We start from the raw sequence: 24,504 nt of genomic DNA on the forward strand, positions 1-24,504 counted from the left end.
GACAGCTACGTTTCTCTTTCATTTTAGCTCCTGATGAAGAAGATGTACTTGTTAAAGGAAAGCAATCTATCAAGAATCGGGCTTTAGGAAATCAGAATTCAGAAAGCGAGATTCTCCTGGAAGTTGATGATGATAATTTGTCATCCATGGAAGAGAAAGAACTTGAGAATTTAACTGGTAATTTTTGCTATTTATATTCTAGAATTTCTGTAGTGGTTTAATTGCTCCTTAGTAACACCATTTCTGCAATGGCTGACATATAGTGTGTACACACACACACACACACACACACACACACACACACACTGCATTCACAGGGACTAGAGGCTTCTTTCTTCCTGACAAAGAAGAAATAATTTTCAAATTACTGCTTTAGATTCTATTTATTGAGGACTTTTGATACAATATTTCAGATATGCCCACTCGCTTTTGTGTACCTAATATGTTTTTTTGAATGGGGTAGCTATTTTTAGTAATTTTTCTAGACCATAAGTCCCAGTGTTCCAATATATTATACCAGGCTTGGCAATTAATCTGAAATCTTTAATACTCATTTGGTAACTTGGCTCCCTTTCTCCAGTATTCATGCCAGTCATGCTGTATTTTCCTTTTTATTCCTTAAAGAAATGGAAAAAGGATGTATGTTATTGTAGCAGATTTGTGCAGTTTATAAAAAAAAAAAAAAGAAGCAAAAGCTATTTTTTCTGCTTTGTGGTTTTGAGTATGTACCCAATTTTCTTTTACTTCTATAAAATACACCCAGTCATAGATCGTGATTATTCCCCAAAGAAGAATGTTACTTGTTAGATTAAATTCTGTTTCACTGAAAGTAGTGGATATGAGCTTATTGTTCATTAGGCAACCTCCCTCCATAGCATTATCATTTTATTCTATTGATTGAATCAGCTTAGCCTTACAGTAAAGTAAAACATGAAAATGTATCTCATGCCAAAATAATATTCTAGTGATTAAAGACAAATACAATTTATGTGGCTCTTATAGAAGTGACTATTCAACAGATTTTTGCCGGAGCACCCAATCTGATCCATGTCTGTCTATCCTTTCCCATCCCCTTCTACATTCATTACTTCTGCTAATACATTCATACTGTAATAGAGGTGAAAGGGAAATTTAATTATATAATCTTGACAATGGCAATAGGATTAAGAAGTAATCCTTGCTAATAAAGTACTGCAGGTTGGAAATGAAGTTGAAATTGTCAGGGGTTTTCAACAGGACCCGAGGTGCCCTGGCTCTTGCAGCTGTCTCCTTGGCCTGTAATTGAATGTCTGAAAGTGATTGAAAAAATGTTATTTCTTCCCAGGATTACATGCTAATGTACAGAGGGCAAAGGGAGACAGCAAAAGAACACATAGCTGCTTATTTCATCCATTTGTGGGAATGAGCTCTGGGAAATCACGGCAGTTGTGCAGCTCTCGGATGCCCATCTGCAAACACAATGTATTTGTACACTGGGAATAGAGGGCAAAGCTGCTCTGATCAGACCAGAGCATCTCTTCCATTGTCCTACTGGCACACATTGAGATTGATGCAAGATTAAAGACTATCACAACCTCTAACAATTGACAGAAATGACAATTCATCTGGAATTTTTTTGGGGGGGCATTATTCACCCATTGATTACCTACATGTGCACACCTCATTTATACCCACTTTATTAATGCAAAAGGTTATGTGTCACACAAGCATTTTACAATTTTTTTAAAACAAAGGCCCAGGATGATAAATGTTCTCTTTGTTGCTCTCAGAATTCCCTGTTTATAAACCACTAAGATGACAAATATAATCCACTTTCCTTCTCGAGATCCTGCTTTAATATAACACCCTGCATATTGTTAGAACTGCGTCCAGCCTATTGTTTTGAGTAGTACACTGATCTGCTTCTGTGATAAGCCCTGTGGAGATGTGATTATTCCAATAAAAATGCATTCAAATGGAAACCAGTGCTCCAGCTGTTTACTCCCACAGTCCCAGAGCTGCAGTAGCCATGTATGGATAGCTTGAAACATATTTAACTGACAATTGAAGCCCGGCATCCTTTTCAGTTTCTAGCACTGTATATTTAACTTTTGAATGTATGTCTTGGCAGTACATATAAATCAAACCTAGCAGGCAATCATAGATTTTTAAAATAGGACCTTCCTTCCCTTCCCCACCTACCTACCTACCTACTTGAGGCATTTTGTTCTGAAGCATTTCAGAGTTTTTAGGAGTAGAAAATGAGATGATCTAACAGCCACCTAGATGGGCATACATAATCACTTCCATTGCTTGCAGCTGAACTTGTTCAAATCTTTGGCAACCCATCAGTACAACAAATGCATTGCATGTGTTCTTGGAGTGTATATAAAAATGTTCTTTGTTAGAGGCAGTTTGTTTTGTAAAGGGTGGGCTGGACTGATAGAATAAAAGAAGTAACAAGCATATGTGTATTTAGACAAATGTTGTGCTTGTTGTTCAGATTATGGCAAACGAAGTGTTGGACTGTGTGTGCTTTTCTTTTCTTTTGTAGGTCCTGTTAGTCTGTGTACACCAGCTCAGCTCGTGGCCCCTTGTGTAGTAGTGAAAGGCACTCTGTCCATCACCTCCTCTGAAGTGTATTTTGAGGTAGATGAAGAAGAGCCCATTTTTAAGAAAATGGATTCCAAGGTAAGAGATCACCGACTTTCCCTCTCCATCCCTTTAAAAGACAATAAGTATTTCCATCCAAGCTTTTCTGTTCATTGATTATATTTTTCAGTTCTTGATTTAGCCAAAGTTGAGCTCTCGCATATGTGAGTCTATTTAAGTATGAAATATGTTACTTTTAAGAACCTCTCTTAATTACCTCAAGGCAGAACCCTCCAGGGAGATGCCTGAAATACAATTGCTTGAAAACAAGAGAATGGATAAAATATCTTAAATTAGCAGTACTTCCCCTTGATATCTGTGTTTTGACTTTGAATTTCTTTGTACCATGTTAAATAACACTCTGTTCTGAAAGCATGATTTCATGTACATTTGTGCTACATGGTCCTGTTTAAGATTTTCTTAAATACTGTAATCTCCAAATGCAAAAGTAAATTCCATTTCATTATTTCACCTCTGTTTATAAATGTAAACTTATTTCTTTAAAATATTCACTATGTTGTTCATGATATTAGAAAGTATTACTGAACATGCAGTCTTTAAAAATCTGTGCTTTATTATAGAAATGTTTGTTTTTTTATAATATCAGAGATTTGCAGTACTCTCTTGAAGAAAATGGAACACAAAACTGTATAATCTAATGTATGCAGATTATGTCTATGTAGGCAACCGTTACAATTACACTAATCTCTGCAATTTTATTCTCTTTGAATATTTTTACAATATGAACAGTATCATTTATGAAATCTTTCATAACTAGTAGAAAGTAATTCTGAAACTTTTTTAAAGAAATACACTTTTATATAACATTACACTAGCTAATTTAAGATGAGAAAGTTATTAGAAACATGTAAACTTTTAAAGCTAAGAGTAATGTGCATATAAAAGCTTCAGTTTAGCTGCAGTTTATTTGGGTGCTGATTTATTCTAAAAGTAAATATGCAGCCATCAAATAAAGAGGCAGAATACTTAATTTACATTTACTCATTATAGTATTAGAAACTTCAGTATACATTATTTTAGAGTAAACTATATGTATTTCCCTGCTGCTTTCAAATAAATTGTCTCCTAGTAAGAGAGAAGTAAACTGGTATTAGATTTACAATATTATTTTAAAAACAATGTGAGCCAGACATCTTAAACTGATGGTAGTCATAGCACATCAAAAGCAGTGAACTGTATTAATTTATATGAAAATTGGGAATTATTTGTGCTAGTAGTAGTAGGATAAGCTTCAAGCTGTTGAGTACTCCTTGTGGAAACTTTCTAAGTCCTTTGTTGTTTAGGTTATGAAGTCATGCAGTAAAATAACTTTGTTTTCTTACAACTCTGGCATTTTCCCATGTCCTTGCTTTTTCTTCCATCCCTCTCTTTTCCATATGCTGTGGATAACTAAAACTTGGGTAGCCACACCCCTTCTTCCAGTACCAATCCTTCACTTGCTTTAAAGCCTGTTTAATTAATAGGGTTTCCCAGTTAGATCAATTTAATTTGTCTGTGTATTTTTCTAAACTCTGGGAAGGAAAAACCTTGTGACAGGATTTTTGAAGTAAAACAGCTGGGGATATTGTTGTTACTGATAGCATCAAAGTTTATATTCTTACTGAAAGCCTGTTCCTAACAAGTTTCTTGAATTCTAGAGCATAGTTTTTATTCTGGGCTAGTGGAATGGCTAGTGGAGCATGTATGAAAACTCAGTTCATTACAAGCCATTATCAGATTCGAACCATTTTCAGCAGAAAGATGTACTTATTGCATTTGGGTTTCTTTAGCTTTGTTTTTTGCCTCAAAGTGCATACTGCACAAATAAGCACAATTGGCAGTCGAGCAGGAAATATATGTAATATTTTAGAATTTTATCAATGCACCAAAACTTAAACAATATTTTTTTATTTTCAGTTTAGACTTTTTAAGGCATACTGTTTATACTCAAAGACTAATCAACCTTTCCAAAATATTTCAAAACCCCCCACAAACTTTCTATAACAACTTGTCTAAATAAAACATGAAAGTAAGTTTTCTTTTGGGGGGAGGCAAACATTTCATATCTTTGTAAGGCTGCAATTCCCTTCATACTTATTTTGGAGCAAGCTACTTTGATGCCAGTGATAAACTTGCATAGGTTCAGGATAAACTTACAAAAATCACAGTAGGTAAAGGCCGCTATAGATTAGATTAATATGCACATCAAAATTTGTTTGTACAAAACCCATAACTCTGAAGTTTGACTCCTTCGGAAGAGAGAAATCATATTTAAAACACACGAAAAATCTTTTCTGAATGAAGATTTTAATATGGAAATCAGTGTCATTTGTCCTGGGGAATAATTCTTAAAAAATGGTTCCCATTTTGTTCCATATGCATATATGCATACATTTGGCAAAATTTCCTAGGAAAGAAAATTTCCTAGATTTTCTAAATTGTATATTTAGCAGTAATTTTACACAGCCTTGAAATTCATGTAATAGTGAATATTATCTATATGCAAGAAAAGGCAGAAGGATAAATAAGTGAAGAAAGAAAGGATTTATGTTCTAGAAAGAAAGAGAAGTTATATCAACTTGTTGATATATCAATTTAAAAACTAATGGCTGCCTGGTGGAAAAGATAGCTGCAGAATTGTTTTACAACAGAAACACTTCCCTATTTGAATAATTTGTTTGGTATCAGTTAGAAACGTTCAAAATATGTTATAATTTGTAAGTGGAAATTTTATCTTAGTTTCCCTTCTGCTTTTCCTTTCTATTTTCTGCTTAAAAAGTAAAATTCTTGGGCACAATCACCTCTTAATTGCCGATGTTTGGAATAAAGAGACACGAAGGCAATGGAAATTTAAAATCGATTTTTTTTTATTTTTTATGAAGTTTCTTAACTGTTTTCAACAAGTCAAATTTAAGCAAATGGTGGGAAGGAAAAGAAGTGCATATAGTCTTGTCATTGGCACTGGAATACATTTAACACCAGTAAACTTCGATAGTGGTGACTTTTCTTTTTCTCTTTCTTTTTGGGGCTTCTGGTTTGTTTTTTCCTCTTTTAATTTATTTTGTTTTCTTTCCTTACCTTTTTTTAAAGAAAGAAAACCGTACATCTAGTTAAATAGTGTTGTTTTTCACTTGGTGACAACATTCAGGCAAAGGGGACAAGAGAGAGAAAAGAGCGACGGAGAGAAGGGAAGGGAGCTCACACACATGGAGGACTCGGGACTGGGAGGGGAAGGAATGTACCTCGGGTTTCGCTCGGCTGCCGCCAAGTCCTTTCACTGCCGGGAGAGTCTTGTCCTTTGAAGGAAAAAAGGGGAGCGGAGGAGCAGCAGCGCCGCCGCCGCCGCCGCCGCGCCTGCAGTCTTGGAGCCCCGCTCCCCGCTTCCAAAGTTTGCAAAGGAGCCCTGGCGGCCCTATAGCTTGTCCAGGCTCTTGGGGTTGGTGAGGATCTCCCGGGCCAGGCGCCAGGTCTGCTTGGCGGCGCTCTCCAGGGCCGAGTGGGGCTTGCCCTGAAAGAGGTCGAGGTTGGGCAGGAAGTAGTGCGGGCAGCGGCGGCACTGCAGGCAGGAGATGAGCTGCAGGAGGATGCCGTTGAGGCGGTCGCCCAGGCAGGCCTCGTCCCAGTCGGTCTCCCGCGGGTGCTTCTCGCACTCGTAGAGCAGCAGCGTCTTCATGTGGTAGTTGTTGAGCGGCTGGCCGGGCAGCTCCAGGTGCCGGTCGCGCAGCGTCTTGAGCACCGAGAGGCACTTGTTGCGGCAGCCGCCCAGCAGCAGGCGGTTCTCGGCCTCGCCGAACTGCAGCACCCAGGCGTCGCTCTCGGCCGAGCTCTGCTTGCCGGTCAGCGAGTAGCACTCCTTGGAGAGCAGGTTGAAGCCCTCGGCCTTGACCTCGGCCACGCGGTTGGGTCCCGGCCAGGGGATGTGGGGCAGCGGCCACTGGGCAGCGCTGCGCGGCCAGATGCCGGTGCACTTGAAAGCGGGCGTGATCTGCACCACGTAGCGCTCGCGGATGCGGAGCTTGACCTCGCTGGTGTCGGCGATCATCTTGACCACGTCGCGGTAGCTGCACTTGTCCACGGCCTGCGCCACCAGCGTCTGGAAGCGCGAGCGGATCTTGCGCGCCGACAGGTAGCCCGAGGCGGTGATGAACTCCACCCACAGCGACATGCTGCGCTTGCGGCCGTCGCTCAGCTTGAGGACGGCGCAGCCCGGCAACGAGCCGTCGTCCACGAAGTTGAAGACGCCCATCTGGTTGAGGTAGAGCACCACCTCGAACTCGGTGGGCGAGATGACCTCCAGGCCCTCGTAGCGCGCGTCGATCTCGCTCAGCGAGCTGATGAAGCGCGGCTCCTGCACCTCCACCTCTTTCAGCACGTCGGAGACGACTTTGCAGACCTCGCGGATGGTCTTGGCGATGGCCGCCTTGCGGGCCTGGCACCGCTCCGTGTAATACTTATTCAGCTGGTAGACTAGCTTGGCTTGCGCGGCAATCATGTTGGGGCAGACGTCCGGGCTGTACACCGGGCTCTCGCAGTACGTTGACGGATCCAACGCCGCAGCCGCCGTCTCCGCGCGCGCGGGCAGAAGCCAAGCCCGCTTCGCCCGGTCGCTGCCACCGCCGAGGAGGAGGACGAGAGGGAGGACGAGGCACCGTCGGAACCCGCCCTGGAGCAGGCAGCCTCCTTCCTCCGGCGCAAAAGTTTGGCGCTTCCTTTACATCGGAGCTGCGCCCAGTTCTTGGCCTGCTCAGGCTCCAAAGGGCTTCAGTTCTTCATGGGGAAACTCGCTCCTTCTTCCCTGCTGGGGTCGGAGGGGAGTGGGGGGGGATTGGACTTTCCGCAGCAAAAGTGAGAGGTCGGCGGTCCAATTCTAGACGGGCGGCGCCCGTTCTCTTGCCCTCCTCTCCTCCTCTCGCCTAGTTCAGGCCGTGGCAGCGCCGCTTTGCTCTGCTTTTTGCGTTGCTTTTCTTCCGGAGGCCTCGGCTGAAGAACTCGCCCAAAGGCCACCTTTCCGCCGCTGATTCCCGGCCTGCTCCTCCTTCAAAGTTCTTAAGTCCAGCTTTAGGGCCCCTTCGGGATTTCCCGTTTGTTTAAAAAAATTGATTTCAGGTCAACCTTCCCTTTTGTCCCGAGTATATTGTCTTGATCAGCAGGAAGGAGTGTGCGTGTGGATGCACTTTTCCGCTTTCCAGGATCTCTCTCTCTCCCCCCCTACTCCCGCCGCTTTCCGTTTCCTTCCTTCCCTCCCACTTTCGGAACTGGATGCAGCCGCTCTTATTACTTTCCTGCGCCTCGCGTCCTCTCCCGGCGCGGACGTCTGGAGGTCTCTGCCTTTGCGGAGAGGGTCGTTTAGTTTATGAATGGTCCCAGGGCCCTGCTGAAGGGAGGCGTGGCTCGAGAATCCTACAATCGCCGCCAGAGCTGTCAGAGGGCCAGCCAATCGCTGGGCCGAGCCGCCTGCACGGCCGCTGCGGGCCCCGCCACGATTGCAGAGGCTGAGGAGGGAAGGAGGCAGGGAAAGGGAGAAAGAGACTGGAAAGATGCTTAAGGCACACGCGTTGATTTGATGCACGTCTGTGGGAACGAGCACGCACCTTACCCCGCTGTACCCCATTTCCCAGTTAAGTGAAGGCCACGAGAGAAGGCTCCTCGGGCCCTCCAGAAATGGGAGTGGGAGAGAGATACTAGGAAAAGTTGCTATTGAAGACACTGCTGTGAATAGTCATGAAAGATCTCCACTTTATCCTCCTGGGATGCTCAAGATGCAACTCAGAGGCTTGCGGTGCCCGTTTAGAATGAAACGGATCATACTACAACGGGTAGCAAGACAGGTTGGTAAAGTACGGAACATGGCAGGGAAGGGAAAAAATATGAAGGAAGATACATTATGAGAAGAAGACAAGGCGTAGCTTTCACGCAGAGATTTACCCAGTAGTACTTTTACAGCAGGACCCTTGCGATTCCTCTCTAAATCTATTGCTGCTCAACAACTCCAGCATTTGTGAAAGCGAACCAATTATAGAAACCAATTAGGACCCTTGATTATCCAACCTGAATAGTGTTTGGCTTAAAATTAATTGACACCGTGCAATACGCTTAGGATGCTGTTGCAAAATGAACCATCAGTAGGTGTGGTTTAATATCCTCTCACTATGAAAAAGAGGTTTCGAATCTGAAGTTTGGCACACTATATTATTGTATTTCTAATTACAAGTGGAATTCCTGCTGGACTCCAGCCAGTGATCTCAGAAGCAATTGTTTAATAATTATCACATTTCAGTATCTCGAGATTTATTAGGTTTTTTTTTTCCTCCCAAAGGGCTAAGACAAATATTTATTCTTAGGTGCCAGTGTAAACGGGTCAACTGGGGCTTCCAGGCAAAAAGGTTTGTGCTTAATCGTAAATAAATTGTAAACTATTTTAGAGAAAGGGAGAGAAAACACTGGCTCTTTTCTGAGAAAAAAAGTTCATTCACCACTAACCCCCACCGGCATTCCTGTCGATACTTAGAGAATTCTTTAATATTTTCGGCTAATCTTCAGCGTAAAATAGCCTACGTGTGAGCAAAATATATCTTATTTTCTAGTTGGGCGCTAAATAGGCGACAGACGGGATATGTGCGCGCACAATTGTACTTCACTTTAAAACAACGAGATTTTCGGATCTCGGCAAACAGCAACAACAATAATTTTCAGCCGCGTTGCTGCAACCCTTTGTTCTCTCCGAGGTGCTTGGAAAGAAGCATTCCTGAGTTTTGGGGATTTGGGAATTGCTGTGACTTGAAGGAGAAGGGCCTTGCCTAACCCGTTATCTTCTCCCTTCCTCCATCCCATCGGGTGTTAGAATTGAGTAGGATCCAGCGGCTGGGGGCCACCAGCGTTCTCCGGGGGACCAGATCTGATTTGGAAAGCGCTCCAACGGGCAAGGCGGCGCACCGGTTGCTCCCAACGACCCCTCCCCCCATCTCTTCGTTCGGTCCGCTGCTCTGGTTCCCGTCCTGTTGCCTGTCGACGTGTGTGTGTGTGTGTGTGTGTGTGTGTGTGTGTGTGTGTGTGTGTGTGTGAAGAGCGGGTTTCCACCACTTCTGAGGTTGTCTGTGGAGCGGGCTGATGGAGAACTGGGTAGCCCGAATCGAAAACCGGGTATTGGGGCTGGAAGGAGAGGGCTTGTGGGAGGCCGTAACTTTCTGCATCCCGCTTGGGTTGTTGTAGGGCAGCCGCTATCGACTTGCCCAGTCCAGCTGCAGTCGTTTCGTGCGTCAAGCAGTCGGATCTAGTGGCTGTTGTTTCCAGCCGAGTCTTCGCTGCCGGTCTGCTTTTCCGTCTGTTTTTTTTTTTAAAAAAATTAAATTTCCCTTAACCCACCCCCACCCCAAATCTTTGCCGATCGAGGGACCCAGGTTGCAGAGTATACTTTAAGATCTTATCTGACCAGTAGTAGAAATCCCGGAATTGAGAAGTGGGGGCGGGTCAAGCCCGGGGTGGGGAGAACAAACTGCTTCATCGACGACAACCCGTCTTGTGGCGCAGGCTAGTTGGAACCCGCACCTTTCCCGGAGAGGCCAAGGAAGCAACCCCGGCCAAGGGCCCTGCGCTCTCGCCTCTCCCACCCCCGAGAGTGCTGCAGCCCGTCCGCAGCCGCGTCTCCGTTGGTCGCGCTTGCTCTTTAGAAAAGCCCCCCCCCCGTCTGGGGTTTTCCCAGGGGCTGCGTCCCAGACCCGAGTGACGCTGGAAGAGCCGCGCTTCCCGAGCCACCCGGGCTCCTGCCCAGGAGAAGACGCGGGGTGGGCAGCTTTAGCTCGGCGCCAGCCGCCTTTCTATTTGGGGGGCCTCGGGTGGATCCCTGCTGTTCTCTGGGGTTGAGGCTTCCCCGTGGCTCTCGCCTCTCTCTCTCCCCGCCGCCCCGTCTGAGGTCGATGCTCTTGGAAAGAATAAATCAGTGGGGAAAACAAAAGCCGCTCGGATTTATGGTCCGAAGCGCTAATTAGAAACATCATTTGAGCAATAAACTTAAACACTTTCGAGCAAATAACGCCTGCGGAAAAGAGGGGGGAGCGAGCGAGCCGGGAAGCTGGTCCTCGCCGGGGGACGGGGTTTCCAAGGGAGGATGGTTGAGAGGAAGGTGGGGAGGATCGCAAGCGGAGGTGGCGGGGAATCCGTCGAAGAAGCGAACGAGCCGTCCCGCTCGCCCCGTGCCCGCCTGGGGATCGGCGCATCTGAAGCCACCCCGTCCGCCTCGAGGAGCTCTGAAGCTACTGCTGGCGTTGTAGGCGCAGGAGGCGGCGGGCCAGTGCGGGGAGAGCGCGCAGGGTCTCTGGCAGTGGGGGCGGCTCTGAAAAGCCACTTGAAGCCGCTTCGGCCGATTGATTTGCATTTCCTCCCGTTGCAACCCGTCTCATCCGACTTGAGTGAATGAGGCGGGGGAATGAGGCGCGATCCGGGAGTCCGGAGGAATTCACGAAGGGAGGCTGCGGGCCCATTTTCTTTGGCGGGGAAAGGGCGGGTTGGGTTGGTCTTAAACTCTCCAGCCGCCCGGGAATGCCTTGGCCCTTTCCTTGCCTCTCCTAGGTTTTCCCAGCGACCCTCCCTCCGCTCCTTTAAGGCCGGCTGAGGATGGGGAGAGCTCGTCCTTGGCGTTGAACTGGCCGGGGGTGGGGGAAACTCGCCGGAGAGCCTCGAGGGCGGGAGGAGAGAAAGAGAGAGAGAGAGAAAGGGCCGAGGAGGGGCGCTTTCTCCGCTGTGCAGAGAAGCCTCGTGCACGTGGCTTCTTCTCGTAAAGCAAACGGGAAGGAGGGGTTCTTTTTGTTGCCCTACTGGAGTGGGAAGAGCAGAAGGACGTGTCCTTGCCCTCTCTTCAGCTCCAGGCGGCTCTGGATTTTAACGGGGTTTCCTTCTCCGTGTGCATGTACGAGAAGCCAGATCTCCATTTCTGGAGGCTGCTTCTAAAGCAACTTTGGCCTTAAAAGAAAAAGGAAAGGAACCCACTTTGGACCATGGACAATTCATGTTCTCCCTTTGAAGAGATGGCTGAATATCCTCTTCAGTCAGGAATTAATGTGGTATATACTTTTGGGGTGACTGAGCTGTGCAGGAATAAATATTCAGTGCGCTCTAACTTAGAAGCATCTTTGGCTTACTGAAAATTAAAATGAAGCAGAGCAAATATCTTCCAGACAGCTAGCTTAATAGTTACCCCCTCTTTAATTTTCCAGGAGATCTTTTAACCTTGTTGCTTAAACATTCTCTGTGCTTCCATTTATAGAAGAACAGCCTGGGAAAAGAATGGGTGGCTTTTGCCTGTCATTTTCATACATTCCTTCTCTTTTGATGGAGCTAAATGGCTGCAGAGAGTATAAATTGGAAAAGGTGCAATTCTGGATTGTGCGGTGTGTTTCCCAATGGTCAGACTAAATGAATGGGTCAAGTTCACAGGTCCAGAGGAATTTGCAGCTATTAATCCTGTTTCCATTGGTGGATGGATCTTGGTTTCTACCTTGTGCTCCTGGATGGAAAACTCTGTTTATTAATGGCTCGTGTGTGTGTGTGTGTGTGTGTGTGTGTGTGTGTGTGTGTGTGTGTGTTTCCTTTATAAAAAGGACCCTTTTTATTTAATTATGAATGAGAGATTTTTTTTAAAAGGCAAGCAAACACGCACAAAAAGGTGAAATGTGGATGGCCCGGTAATTAACATGACTGGCCAGTGATTTAGAATTTAGATATTTATGGGAGGGTTTCTCTTCCTTTATTTCCCTGCAGGATTGTTTTGTTCTACTGATAGTATTGCCTTGCCCCGATGTTAGCATTAAGGTCTTCAAGGTAAAACTTTTATGATGCTTGTGGCTAAACAGTGTCTTTATTTATATAATTCACGTAAATTGTTCATATAATAATATGTTTCGAGAGCTGAAACACTATACTTGGAAGTGAGTCCTAAGGAAACGAACAGTCTAACTGCCATAGAAGGGCAATTTTCATTTGACTCTGAATTACTTGATACACAAGTTCATATTTAACTTTAATGAAGACGGAGATCCAAATATTTTAGTTGCATATGTTTCTATATACTTGGAACAGAATTGTTTCTTTTTAAAAACTTGTAAGTTGCCATAGTTCACAATGTGAGCAAGTTAACTTCAGTTATTTAAAGTCTACCAGAATTAATTTTCAATGAATTTGCAATATTTCCAGAATAGACTAGTTTTTAAATTCTACTTTATTCATATATAATGCATAATTATAGACATAATGGGATTACAGTGTATTTCTATACATGTGTATTATTAAGAGGATCTCAGTTTACAGCCATAGCCAGAATGGTGCTTGTTCTAATCAGTTAATTTGAAATAAATGTGGTATTTGATATCTCCATATTGTTATATAATTATATTTTATTATATTACCTTTTAAGGCATGGATTGCCTGTTAGTCTAATTTCACATGATTGCGGACTTTGTGGATTTTTCAGGTTTTCTGATGACTTCAGCAGATTTATTTTACATTATATAAACAGTAGTTATGATATATTTAAATAGAAGAGGTATATTTTTAGTATGCTTCTCATTGCTTCATTGCTGTATTTTTTAGGAATATTCTCTGTGAAGATCCTTACTTTACTTCACACATCATTCTGGCTGTTTGGATTGTTCTATTCTGCTAACAGACAAACCGCTGTAGAAAGTTGCATTTATGGCAAGCTTTTGATTAAATCAAACCTAGAGACTGCTAATTGAAATGAAATATTTCTGAACTGATATAACATTTTTACTATATTTGAAGAAAAACTTGTAATATTAATATTCAGTAAAGTAAAACACTCAAAGAAATAAACTTAATATTTTGAAAAGAAATAACTGAGTTAGTCAACAAAGATTTAGAGGTGACAATGTATTTGAAACATGCTACATTTTGTATATGGTAGTGCTATAGGAACCCCTAATCTCTTTGATGATATTAAACAAGAGAGTTGAAAATGAAATAATCATAACCTCCAACCATAGATCAGACAATATTAATTTTGTATGTTGTAATTTGATATTTTAATTTGGTGTGGCCAGGTGAATAGCATTTATTAGAAACTACAAGTTATTTTAAAATGTTATAGAAATGTATGTTTTTTTTTTTTAAATGTATCACAATAATGAGATGAAAGAAAAATACTTGTTCACCCAAATAAAATGCAGAAGTTATATGTGGAGTTTAATTTTGGAGAGTAAAGGGCTGGTGGAAACTTTTCTGTCTTCAGTATCTGAAACCAGGATGTAAAACAGCTGTCTTGGGCTATGTATTTAGTGGTTATGTCTGCCTGCTTCTTTTCTGCGTCTCTCACCCCCTGCCCTGCACTCCAAATCTTCTTTTATTATCTATGGATTCTAAGGAGCCTTTTTTCTTTTCTAACTGGTTTTGTCTGCAGCAAAAGGTTAGGTTGGGTGAATTTAAATCTACTGCAGATAGAGTGAAAAATCTTTTGATCTATGGCTATGACTGTTTCCAAATGATTTGCTTGCTGGGACTGGACACTGTCCATGCCTTTTCTCTTCAGTATCTGATAGGCGCACACAAAGGATGTGACATGCTACCAGATGCATAATTAATCATCACTATGTCTGTTGGGTTGGGGTTGGTTTTTTTGGGGGGTGGTGGTGGTTGTTCCTCAATTAAATCTATTCTTGTAATTACTGTGCATTGACATGCACTGAAATGCATATTTTTTATTTGTAATTTAACACATTTAAGTGTTCTGTAGAATTTGGGGGAGGGGCTTGAGCCGTCTAAAATTGAGCTTATTGCATTTCAGTGGAAACACATCTGCTTAATCTCTTTCACTGAATTTGACCATTAAAAGAAGTTTCACTTTACTTTTTTTGTGTTCCATTTCTCCAAATGAATTATTATATAAATTAAATTGTTTATCTAATAAAATTTTTGGAAGGAACAGTTGCCTTAATTCTCCCCAAAAGCGTTCGTATAGTAATGTAACTTGGTTGTTCTGAAACAATTTCGTCTTCTCTATATTATTTAAAATACTAGGTTTTATTTGAGGGTAAGTTGAGACAGTCATCTCTATTGGATACAGCAGTGTTACATTTTGTTGTTGTTTCCTCCTTTTACTGCAGCATACCTCTTTTCCCCCACATACTGTACTCAGTTGTCTTGAGATGTTTTCTCTACTACACCTTCAGGAGCTACTAGTCCTTTGCCAGATTCAATTAAGATACCTTTAAAAGTCTAAACATTGAGGTCAAAGTGTCTTAGAGATGCATTTCTTACATGTAGCTGCTAAGAGATTCTGATTATCCCTGTAGACCTTCTTTCTACAAGGACTGGCCAAGAAACTTTCTTTCTTTATTACAATTGTTTATGAAGTGGCGTGCCTCCCAAAACAACCTAAGAGTAATAGGGTAAAAGCAAGGATGCATATTTTTTTTGAATTCAAGTCCATAAGGGTGCTTTGGACTCTAATCATCTAATCCTGAGAAAATGTGGGTTCAGGTTAAGGACGGGGTACAGCTTTGGAATGGGTTTGGTAATGTGGTCTGTTTTCTTGGCAACCATTTCAAAGTGGTTTGTCATTGTCTTTTCCTGGATATATATATATATATATTTTAACTTTGCAATTTTGCTAAAAACGTGGTGCTCTCTGAAGTGCCCCATCCAAGCCTAACCGCCCATAGCTTCTGGGTCTAGACAAATAGGTTACTCCCTGCTCAGATTAAAAGCAATATAAGCAATAATAAAAATAAAAATTACAGTTTTAATACAAAACACTACTTTAATAATACAGCATTTCAAATTCTATGGTTCTTTCTAGAGAACAGTAGTGCTTATCACTTGCCTTTTCATTGTCTTGAGAGATCTTTCCCAGAAAAACATCGATGGTAATGGTCTGGTAGAGGTGAGGATGGGAAAGTCAACATGGAGCAAGCTCTTGTGATATTGGTTGCCTATCTGCATTGTTTTCTCTTCAGGGACAACTGGCTACACGGAGAACGATCTTCTTTCTCCATCTCTTCATCTTAGGATCTGCTTGAAAAATCCTTTCCACATAGACACATATCTGGCATCTGTGTTGATCTGTTTTCAACATGAGTCTAAGACAATCTCCTTCTCCAACAGTAAATGGTAGACTTCAAGTGACTGTATCCTGGGCTAGTGTTTTTATGAATTATCCTTATGTTCAGAATCAGAATCAGAATTGAGCTGGAAGGGACCTTGGAGGTCTGCTAGTCCAACCCGCTGCTCAAGCAGGAGACCCTATACCATTTCAGACACGTGGCTGTCCAGTCTCTTCTTAAAAACCTCCAGTGATGAAGCACCCACAGTTTCTGGCGGCAAGCTGTTCCTCTGGTTAATTGTCCTCATTGTTAGGAAGTTTCTCCTTAATTCCAAGTTGCTTCTCTCCTTGATTAGTTTCTATCCATTGTTTCTTGTCCTGCCCTCTGGTGCTTTGGTAAATAAGTTGCCCCCCTCCTCTTTGTGGCAACCTCTCAAGTACTAGAATACTGCTATCAGGTCACATCTAGTCCTTCTTTTGTCTAGACTAGCCAAACCCAAATTCTACAAATGTTCTTCATATGTTTTCATTTCCAGGCCTTTAATCATCTTAGTTGCTCTTCTTTGTACTTTTTCCAAAGTCTCAACATATTTTTTGTAATGTGACCAAACCTGGATGCAGTATTCCAGATGTAGTCTTACTAAAGCTTTATTAAGCGGTACTAATACTTCACGTTATTTTGATTCTATGCCTCTTAATTAATTGTTAATGTATTTAATTGTACTTACTCTTGTTAATGTTTTTACAGTTTAAAACTATTTTTTTAATTTACCACAATAAATTTAATTCTTTATTAGCTATTATTGCTCAGATTATTAACTATTATTGCTCAAGCTTTGCACAGTCAAAATGCATACGCATATATTTATGAAGAAGAGCCTAGGCAAGAAGCTATCTGGCTCTGCTAAGTAGCTTGATTAGCATGACGCTAGGTATACTTCTAGGTTTGGAGACCATGACAATAGTTTTTCCTGAATTGTTGAGGTGACTTCTGGGAAGAGCAGAGAAGAATCAGCACATACAGTGCACCCAGATATAAGCAGATTCCTTCTGGCATCTGCTTTGGAACATATAGAAACTCCTCAAAATGCTATCAGGGCTTAGTTGGATCGCAAGGAAATGGCTCATATCTTATACTGACCATTAATATTGAGCCTCACAGAAACCAAGATAGTTGGTTTTTGGAAGTTTTTGAACATTAAAAAGAAATTAAATAATCTCTTGCTTTCCATATTGCAAAGTTGTTGTTCTTGTTGTTGAGTTCATTTAAGCTCACGCCAACTGCTTCAGTGACTCCATCCAGCCATCTCATTCTCTGCCATCCCTTTGCAAAGTAGATTGCTACAACTATGAAATAAAGTAATGGTCTTTTGTAAGCAAAAGGTCAGCTTAAAATGTAGGTGCTGCTATTTTTACAAATAATTGGCATTCTATTTAAATTGCCATCCTATACATAATCTTCTAGGAATATGTCTTATGTAATTATGAGATTTATGGATGAGTAAACATGCATAGGATTACATTATAAATAAAGTAGCTAAGAAATAAATAGCACTGAGCTCAGTGGATTTTACTTTCAAGTAATTCCATGTAAGGTTGTAGGGTAGATTAGCAAGTTTATGAATTTGTTGCAGCAAAAACCCAATTATATTTTCTCACTTGTACTATTTATGGAAAATAGTGTCAATTTAACATTTCAGGAACATTGCTATCCTATGCATTAAGTTTTACATAATCAATATTTTAATTGTAAGTTCAGTACAAATTGAAGAATAGCTTATTCAAAAGTAATAGACCATAACTCCATGCCTGTCTTAATAATGAATTTTGAACATCTTTTCAAAAAGAAGTGCAGCTTTCATATAGTTGTTTCTTGGAAGAAATATCAGTGAAAGATCTTAACCTTTATGCTTCACTTGTCAACTTTTAATATTATATTTCTTTTCATTTATATAAATAAGATGTTGAATTTAATGGTCTTTTGCCTGATATTGTTTCCTTTAAATTTTAATTGTAAACATATAATAATTTACCTTGATGCACATGACTATATTAATGGAGAAAATGCCTTGCTACCCATGATAAATCTTTAGGACTTTTCATAGTAACCGTTCAACATGAAAATTGAAAGTTTGTCACCATTAATGGAATTTTAATTCTGCCATCTCTTCCTAGGGAAATAGGAAGAGATGGCAGCCTGTGGACAAGCACAATGCAAATTTGGTAGAAAGGAACTTGATACAGTTAAGACCTTTTTGTGAATTTGTTTTATCGCACTTCACTTAAAAATTTATGAGGAGGGCAACTTAGTGGTGCTTAAATTGTGTGTCCCAGGGCTTGCCCTCACTGATAACACCCTTGCTGGCGTGAAAGTGCAATGCAAATTATGACAGTTACAACCTTCTGTTTTGTTTAACCTGTCAATGAATTTCCTGACTCATTGTAGAGGGCAGTGGTGTGTTCAACCAGTCCATATTCCCTTAAACTTAAAAGGTCAGTTTTCTACAGGCAAGCCTAGTCAGAGCCTAATTGATGAGGAGGGTAGCAAGACAGAATTTACTGTTCTGTTGGCTAGTTTCATATCGTTAGGTTGTCCTGAAAGCATCAGGCAGACACAGCCTCTTTCATGTAAGTGCTGACCCTAGACAGGAGCTGACAATCAAAGGAAGCAGCCACGGGAACCAGTGCAAGTATGCTATTGATTTTTCAGTTAGGTCTAAGTAGTTTGTAGTATGGGTAATGGGGGACAAAGGCAGGTATGTCATTATCAATGAGCTCCAGAACAGTAGCAACAAGCTTCCCTCATATTTCCTTCAACACTGACAGTATGCATCCAGAAGTGGTCAATAAATTGCCCAATCTTTTGCTGACAAGCGATTTGAAAAGAATGGGGGGCTGGGGCAGTTGGGAATGGGAGTCAAAGAATTAAACTTTTTTGCTTGGACTTGATAGTGGCTTAGAAAAGAGAGAAGAAGAAAAAGAAGCCAGGGAGATCTTGGTGTCAGGCCTTGCAAATTATTAGGCTGAATTCTTTCTAGAATAAATATAATGTAGGCAGTGGATTTCAACATCTTTTTGAAGTTGAAGTTAAATCACATTGTCATTTTGTGCTTTGCAGAACATCAAGTGTAAAAGAGAAAGCTATAATTTAAATTTTCAAAGGGACAATGTAGTAATGGAAGTTGTTCTATTACTATGTTTAGATATATATGGAACTAAGTTTATATTGAATATATGTATGAAGTCATTATTTTTATATTATTTACAAGTTATTAAATAGTAACCCGTAAATAAATATAGGTTAACATATAAACATTTCATAGAGCTATTATGTTTAAAACACCTGAAATGGTTTTATTAAATTTGTTTTAGTGTGCGCTAAACTACAATAGTGGCACTGCTATCAGATATAAATTGCAATTGTATCATATGTCTGGAAAAAAATTTTTTTTAACAAAATGAGATTTACTGCATTTAATTAACATAATATCTTGTCTTTCTAGCGCACTGTAAATACTAAACGGTTGTGCTAAACTAGCAATGTGCTTGGCTGAATAGGATAGGCCTGTGATGGCGAACCTATGGCACGCGTGCCACAAGTGGCACGCAGAGCCATTTGTGCTGGCACATGAGCCGCAAGCAAACTTATTTCACTGCACCTGTGCGCCCCTCACAGCTGGTTTTTTTTGGTTGGTTTGAGGCCTTTTTCGGCCTCCCAGAGGCTTGGAAAAAACCTCTGCAAGGCTTTTCAGCATGAATTATAGACCCATTTCATCACTTCCTGTAATACTGGAAATGATGAATTGGGCCTATAATTCGGCCTGAAAAGCCATGCAGAGACTTCCATATTTGGAAACTTCCAGAACAGATCTCTGAACAGATCTTCCTTTCAAGATCTCTTAACCCTCCTGGGTAAACTAGTTAGAGAATATGACTAGATGACTTAATTCTGCTTTACTATAAGGGTGCATTAATATAATCTTGTGAGTTTGAAGGTACAAATTTACCCTTCCACTTTTAACTACCAGAACAATTGAGTGGGTATCCTTGCTAAATTGCTTCCTCTTGACCACTAATCTATTGGGGGCTTCTATCTCTATCGGATTATTTCCTGGGCAGTATCTGTTCCCCTTGTCCCCCAAGGTCATCCACACATTCCATTGTATCATCTTTCCCATATTTTTTCCAAATTCCAAATCATGGCCATTCCCTCACATTTCATAAAGATTGGGGTACCATTTTCAAGGAGAGCTTTTAAAGAGAGGTAGAAATAATTTCCAGTAGCCCATCTGTGTTAGTCATGGACACAACACATAGTACATATGGACTGAAATGGAAAAATTAGCATGTTTAAATTAAATGCTGAAATTGAAATAATTTTAATGTTACTCTTTTTTATTTGATCTAGTGAAATATAGTTGCTAGTGTAACATTTGGTAATGTATAAATATATTACAAAATTGCATTTGCCTATATCTAAAAATAAATCAGATGGTAATTGTTTTGACAAAAGTTAATTAACCCAGCATAGCACTGAACTATCTTTTTAAACAGATATTTGAATATGATTTAAAATTAGAAATAGAGGCTGCCTTTTATTTATTTTGTTTTCACATCTCCAAATGTGTTCCATTTAAATTGCATCACAGCTTTGAAATCTCATTAACTAAATTAAATAATTTTACAGTATTAAAAACAAAGAAACGTATATGTCTGTATTTCTGTCCTAATTTCTGATACAAATCTTATTGCTAGGATAACCATGAAAAAAGGTTGTTCTTTTTTTAAAAAAACCCACTTTCTGTTTGTGTAGGCATCTACGATTAATCTTTAGGAAACAGTTTTAAAATAATTGTATTAGGATCGATTGAAAGAGGCGTATTGTACATTTCATAAGATAGTCCTTTAATCAATGTAAAAAATGGAAAGATTTGATTGAGGCCAAACTTAAGATCTTGAGAGAACTGAAAACAGAAGACTATCATTCTGGTTCCGGATCAGGCTCTTTTGCTGTCTTTGCAATATGCCCCTGACATACTTTGTTAACGCTGCAAAAGGAGATGCAGAAAGGCAACAAATTAAATTTTCATGACGGAAAACCCTAATCAGCAGTGACAGCGTAAGAGAAAGATGATTGCCACTTGGTCATTGTAGAAAGGCACTTAGGTATGGTGTCAGTGCTTCTGTTAATGATGACTAATGTCTTTCTTGGAACCAACACACATTTGGACATTGTGCTGTAGCAGCCTAGGAACAGAAGTAAGAATAGGTATCACAGATCTTCGAAACAAAGGCATATGGATTGAATTGAATGCCTCCAAATGTATTTATCCTATAAATACAATTTTAGAAACTTGGTAGGCTCTTTCTTTAGCAGAGGACAGCCAAATTAACGATCAGATTAAAAGTAAATTATAAACAAATTGACCAAAGCCTTGGCAGTTGTGTGAACTATTTTTATCTCCAGGTTTGTTATATTCTGTATAAACCTGTCACACTTAAAGCAGAGAACTGTCAAAACCTTTACAAATGCTGAGACTTTAGCTTTTAAATACTATTGGCACAAAGAAAGGCATTGTTTCTTTAGTTTTCCCAAAGTGAGACCTTAGAGAAGGGCATTTGCAATGCTTGTCATATTTTTCATGTAGTTCTTACTAGCTTGACAAGTCTAGAGGACCATGCGAACACAGATGTCATTGCATTCAGACAGTACTAATTACTTTGAGATTTTTGTAGCCTCAGTACTACGTGAAGCTGCCAATTATGTGTGTTTGTGTAGCGTTCTGTGTGTTCATACTTTGCTGTAAGATTTCTTCAACGTCTTAAAAAGAAAAACAAATAAAAATAGAATTGGAATTCTAAAGAGGGAAAATTATCATTGTTATTATTTGTTAACATTACTTCTCCAACACTTATTGTGTGTGTATGTGTGTGTGTGTGTGTATTACAGTTTAATTGCACTTGTTTTCTAACCTTTCAACACTCAGTTTTTAATGTTCTTTCTAATATGAAGCTTTATTTTATTTTCTCTATTTCTTTTATCTCTTATCTCTCTATCACCACCCCAAATGCTACAATTCCTCAGCTCCTATTTAGTCCTCTTTTCTAAACTCACATCAAAGATCTGCTAATTTGGATCAGCATTCAAATTTACAACATAAATATCTTAAGCCTGATTTGCAAAGCATTCAGCTAATACACATCTCTGTGTTCAATTTTGTTTGCAATATTATCTCCAGAATCTCTTTGTTCTCTTGCAGTTCATAGTACGCAAAGCAGCTGATTCTAACAAAAAGTTCAAATGGTGGTCACGGCATGAATGACATTAGGATTGTGGTGTGTGGTTGTTTTTTTCTTTTTTTTCTTTTAAGGGTAGGAGAGCTTCTGTTAAGATTATGTGCATTTCTAAAGAAGTACAGCCTGTGTTAATCACAGATTGGAAAGTAAAAGCACCAATAATGTGATTTTTGCATGCTGATGATGCAAAAATGGAAGCAGCTTTATCAAAGATGTATGATGAGATAAAACTGCAGTCTCTGCTGTACAGTTATAGTAATTATGACTAATGAACCGTCCAGCCTGGATGAAATGGCATGTCCATAGGGACCATGTCCAATCAGTTGTGACTTATGCAAGCTGTAGAAAACATTGGTAGATTAGATTCAATATTATAATATGAAAAATACTATATTAACAATTTCATTTTGTTAAAGGGAAATGTTGGAGTAAGTAGCACTGAAAGATGGATACCTCAGCCAACAAAACATGTATATTGAATTGCAATTATTGTTCTAACAGAATGTTCAGTAGATTATTTCCATTGAAAACATTTGTTGTATATTTATTTAAAACATTTATATAGTCACTCATATTATAACAAACTTTGGACAGATTTCAATCAAAAATCAAAATAACATAAAAACCACATTAAAACATAAAAACTCAAAGCATATTAAAATGGTATATTTTTAACAGAATCTTGCGTTTAACTTTTTTGCATTGTAAATGCAGGAAAAACAATAATATATCAATACCTGCTTATGTTTCAATTACTTGGAAATATCTGTTATTTTATGTGTAATAAAGCAGACATAGTAATAAAGCAAATAATAGAACAAGTCACATTTGTCCTTTGAGCTTTCCTAGGGAGTCCTATAGGAAGTCCTTCATTTGAGGTTTGAGCTTTTCTGTACAGATAATCCTTGCTTAACAACCATTTGTTCAGTAACCATTTGGAATTGCTAAAGAAAGGAACCGACAATCTGTACCTGGAGTTATGAACATTGCAGCCCCCCCCCCCCTGCAGTCACACGATCAAAGTTCAGGCACTTGGCAGTCTGTCCACACATATGACTGGCCACAGGGATGCTGCAACTACTCCCATCTGCCTGTCTTCCCTCCCCATCTTTACCCTTAAACTTCCTGAGAAGTTCCAATGGCGCAGCACAAAGCATATTTCTTCCCCCCCCACCCCCCGGGCTGAACATCCAGTAATTTTTCACTGTGAGATGCAAAGCAATTGCCTGTAAAAGTTCCAAATACCCAAGAGACTCTATGGCTGTGAAGCAGCCTTCACAAAGCCACCCTCCTCTGCTGTGGAGGCTTACTCTATGTTTGACCTGGGGGAGGGGCTGCTTTGTGACCCTCTGTGGAAGTTTCCCAGGTGTTTGGCATTGCCTGAGAGTGGCACCTTTTAGCTGTGCTGCCAGATAAGGCTGGGGCAGTTACAGCAACACTGCATTTGCTCCTTGCTGCAGCACCCTGTAGCTTTTGCATGGCCTGTGCTGGAACTCCCACACCTAAGACCTCTCTTGCGCCACTGAAAAACCCGCACAGTTGTTTAATGACCATGCCTGGGAAAGTCAAGAGTGTGGTTGTAAAGTTGAGTCAAGTCATATGGTGATGATCCCAATAACTTATAATCAACATTCCCTGTTTACCTTTGGCTGTAAGTCAAGGCCTATCTCTGGATATTTATGATAAAGGTCTTACCAGAAAATTTAGAATGCAGAAGGAAGTCACATCTATAGTTAAATTATAACTGTGATATAGTCAGGCCGAAGCCCAAAGACTACGTAGAGAAATTCAATCTTTATTTGCTTACAACTAGTAGGCAGAAATTTACCAGACTAAAACTATATCTTTCCAACCTATTAGATATATCCTGACAGATTGTAGGGTTTGACTACCCTGAACCTCTTTGTCCCTCTTCTATCCACCTTAGGATCCCCCAAGCCTCTTAATTTGGGCTTTTATCTAAGTACTTGTTTTACAATTAATGTTTTATAGCTCAGCCTGTCTTAATAATCTAGTTACGTTCTATTGAACCAACCATGGTTTATCACAAGCTATGAAAGCTTAGTTTCCTGATATGGATCCATAATCTAGTGGTCCATTGCAGGTTTGTAGTTTTATACACTGGAAGATTTAATATTTGTTAAGCTTTTGAATTACCATATCCCTTGGTAAAGATCGGTGATTTCAAAAAGTGAGAATGTTTACATATTCATTGATTAATGGATAAAGGTTTAAATAGATTAATCTTTTCTCCTCCTAGTGTCTATTCTGTCATCTCGGTGCTATGCATTCTTGTTTTCCTATAATTCTTCCATTGTTTAAGTCTTTCTACCCATCAACTATTTGGAGTCTATCAGATTTATGTCCTCCAAATTTTATTTCCTCTGAGTATATATGTTCCCCTTCCCTGAGTAAGGTTATCTTCTCACTGCAATCTGACTTAATAGTTGAGATATTTAATATATTTTAGAGAAATTAGTCTTAGAAATCCTTTCTAACCCATTAGGAAGACTTTTATATTGGAACTA

At 40.3% G+C, this 24,504-nt stretch overlaps 2 protein-coding genes across 7 annotated transcripts in view; one reads left to right on the forward strand and one right to left on the reverse strand.

Annotated features, from left to right (window-relative positions):
- LRBA (LPS responsive beige-like anchor protein) overlaps positions 1-24,504 on the forward strand; it is a 342,404-nt gene that overhangs the window by 177,188 nt on the left and 140,712 nt on the right. For 5 of the 6 annotated variants that reach the window (XM_087936051.1, XM_026698133.2, XM_026698135.2 and 2 more), the window contains exons 39-40: positions 28-177; positions 2,534-2,670. In XM_087936051.1, coding sequence (XP_087792177.1) covers positions 28-177; positions 2,534-2,670 — 287 coding nt within the window. Of the gene's footprint in view, positions 1-27; positions 178-2,533; positions 2,671-11,568; positions 11,688-24,504 lie in introns of those variants that run through there. The other variant, XM_087936054.1, reaches the window with a different exon arrangement.
- On the reverse strand, positions 5,477-7,951 carry MAB21L2 (mab-21 like 2). The gene has a single exon (XM_026698138.2). It carries the CDS (start codon positions 7,121-7,123, stop codon positions 6,044-6,046), a length of 1,080 nt encoding a protein of 359 aa, XP_026553923.1. The 5' UTR covers positions 7,124-7,951; the 3' UTR covers positions 5,477-6,043.

This window comes from Pseudonaja textilis, chromosome 6, assembly GCF_049901715.1.
Source record: "Pseudonaja textilis isolate UNSWEBS1 chromosome 6, rPseTex1.2, whole genome shotgun sequence".
Classification (NCBI taxonomy): domain Eukaryota; kingdom Metazoa; phylum Chordata; class Lepidosauria; order Squamata; family Elapidae; genus Pseudonaja; species Pseudonaja textilis.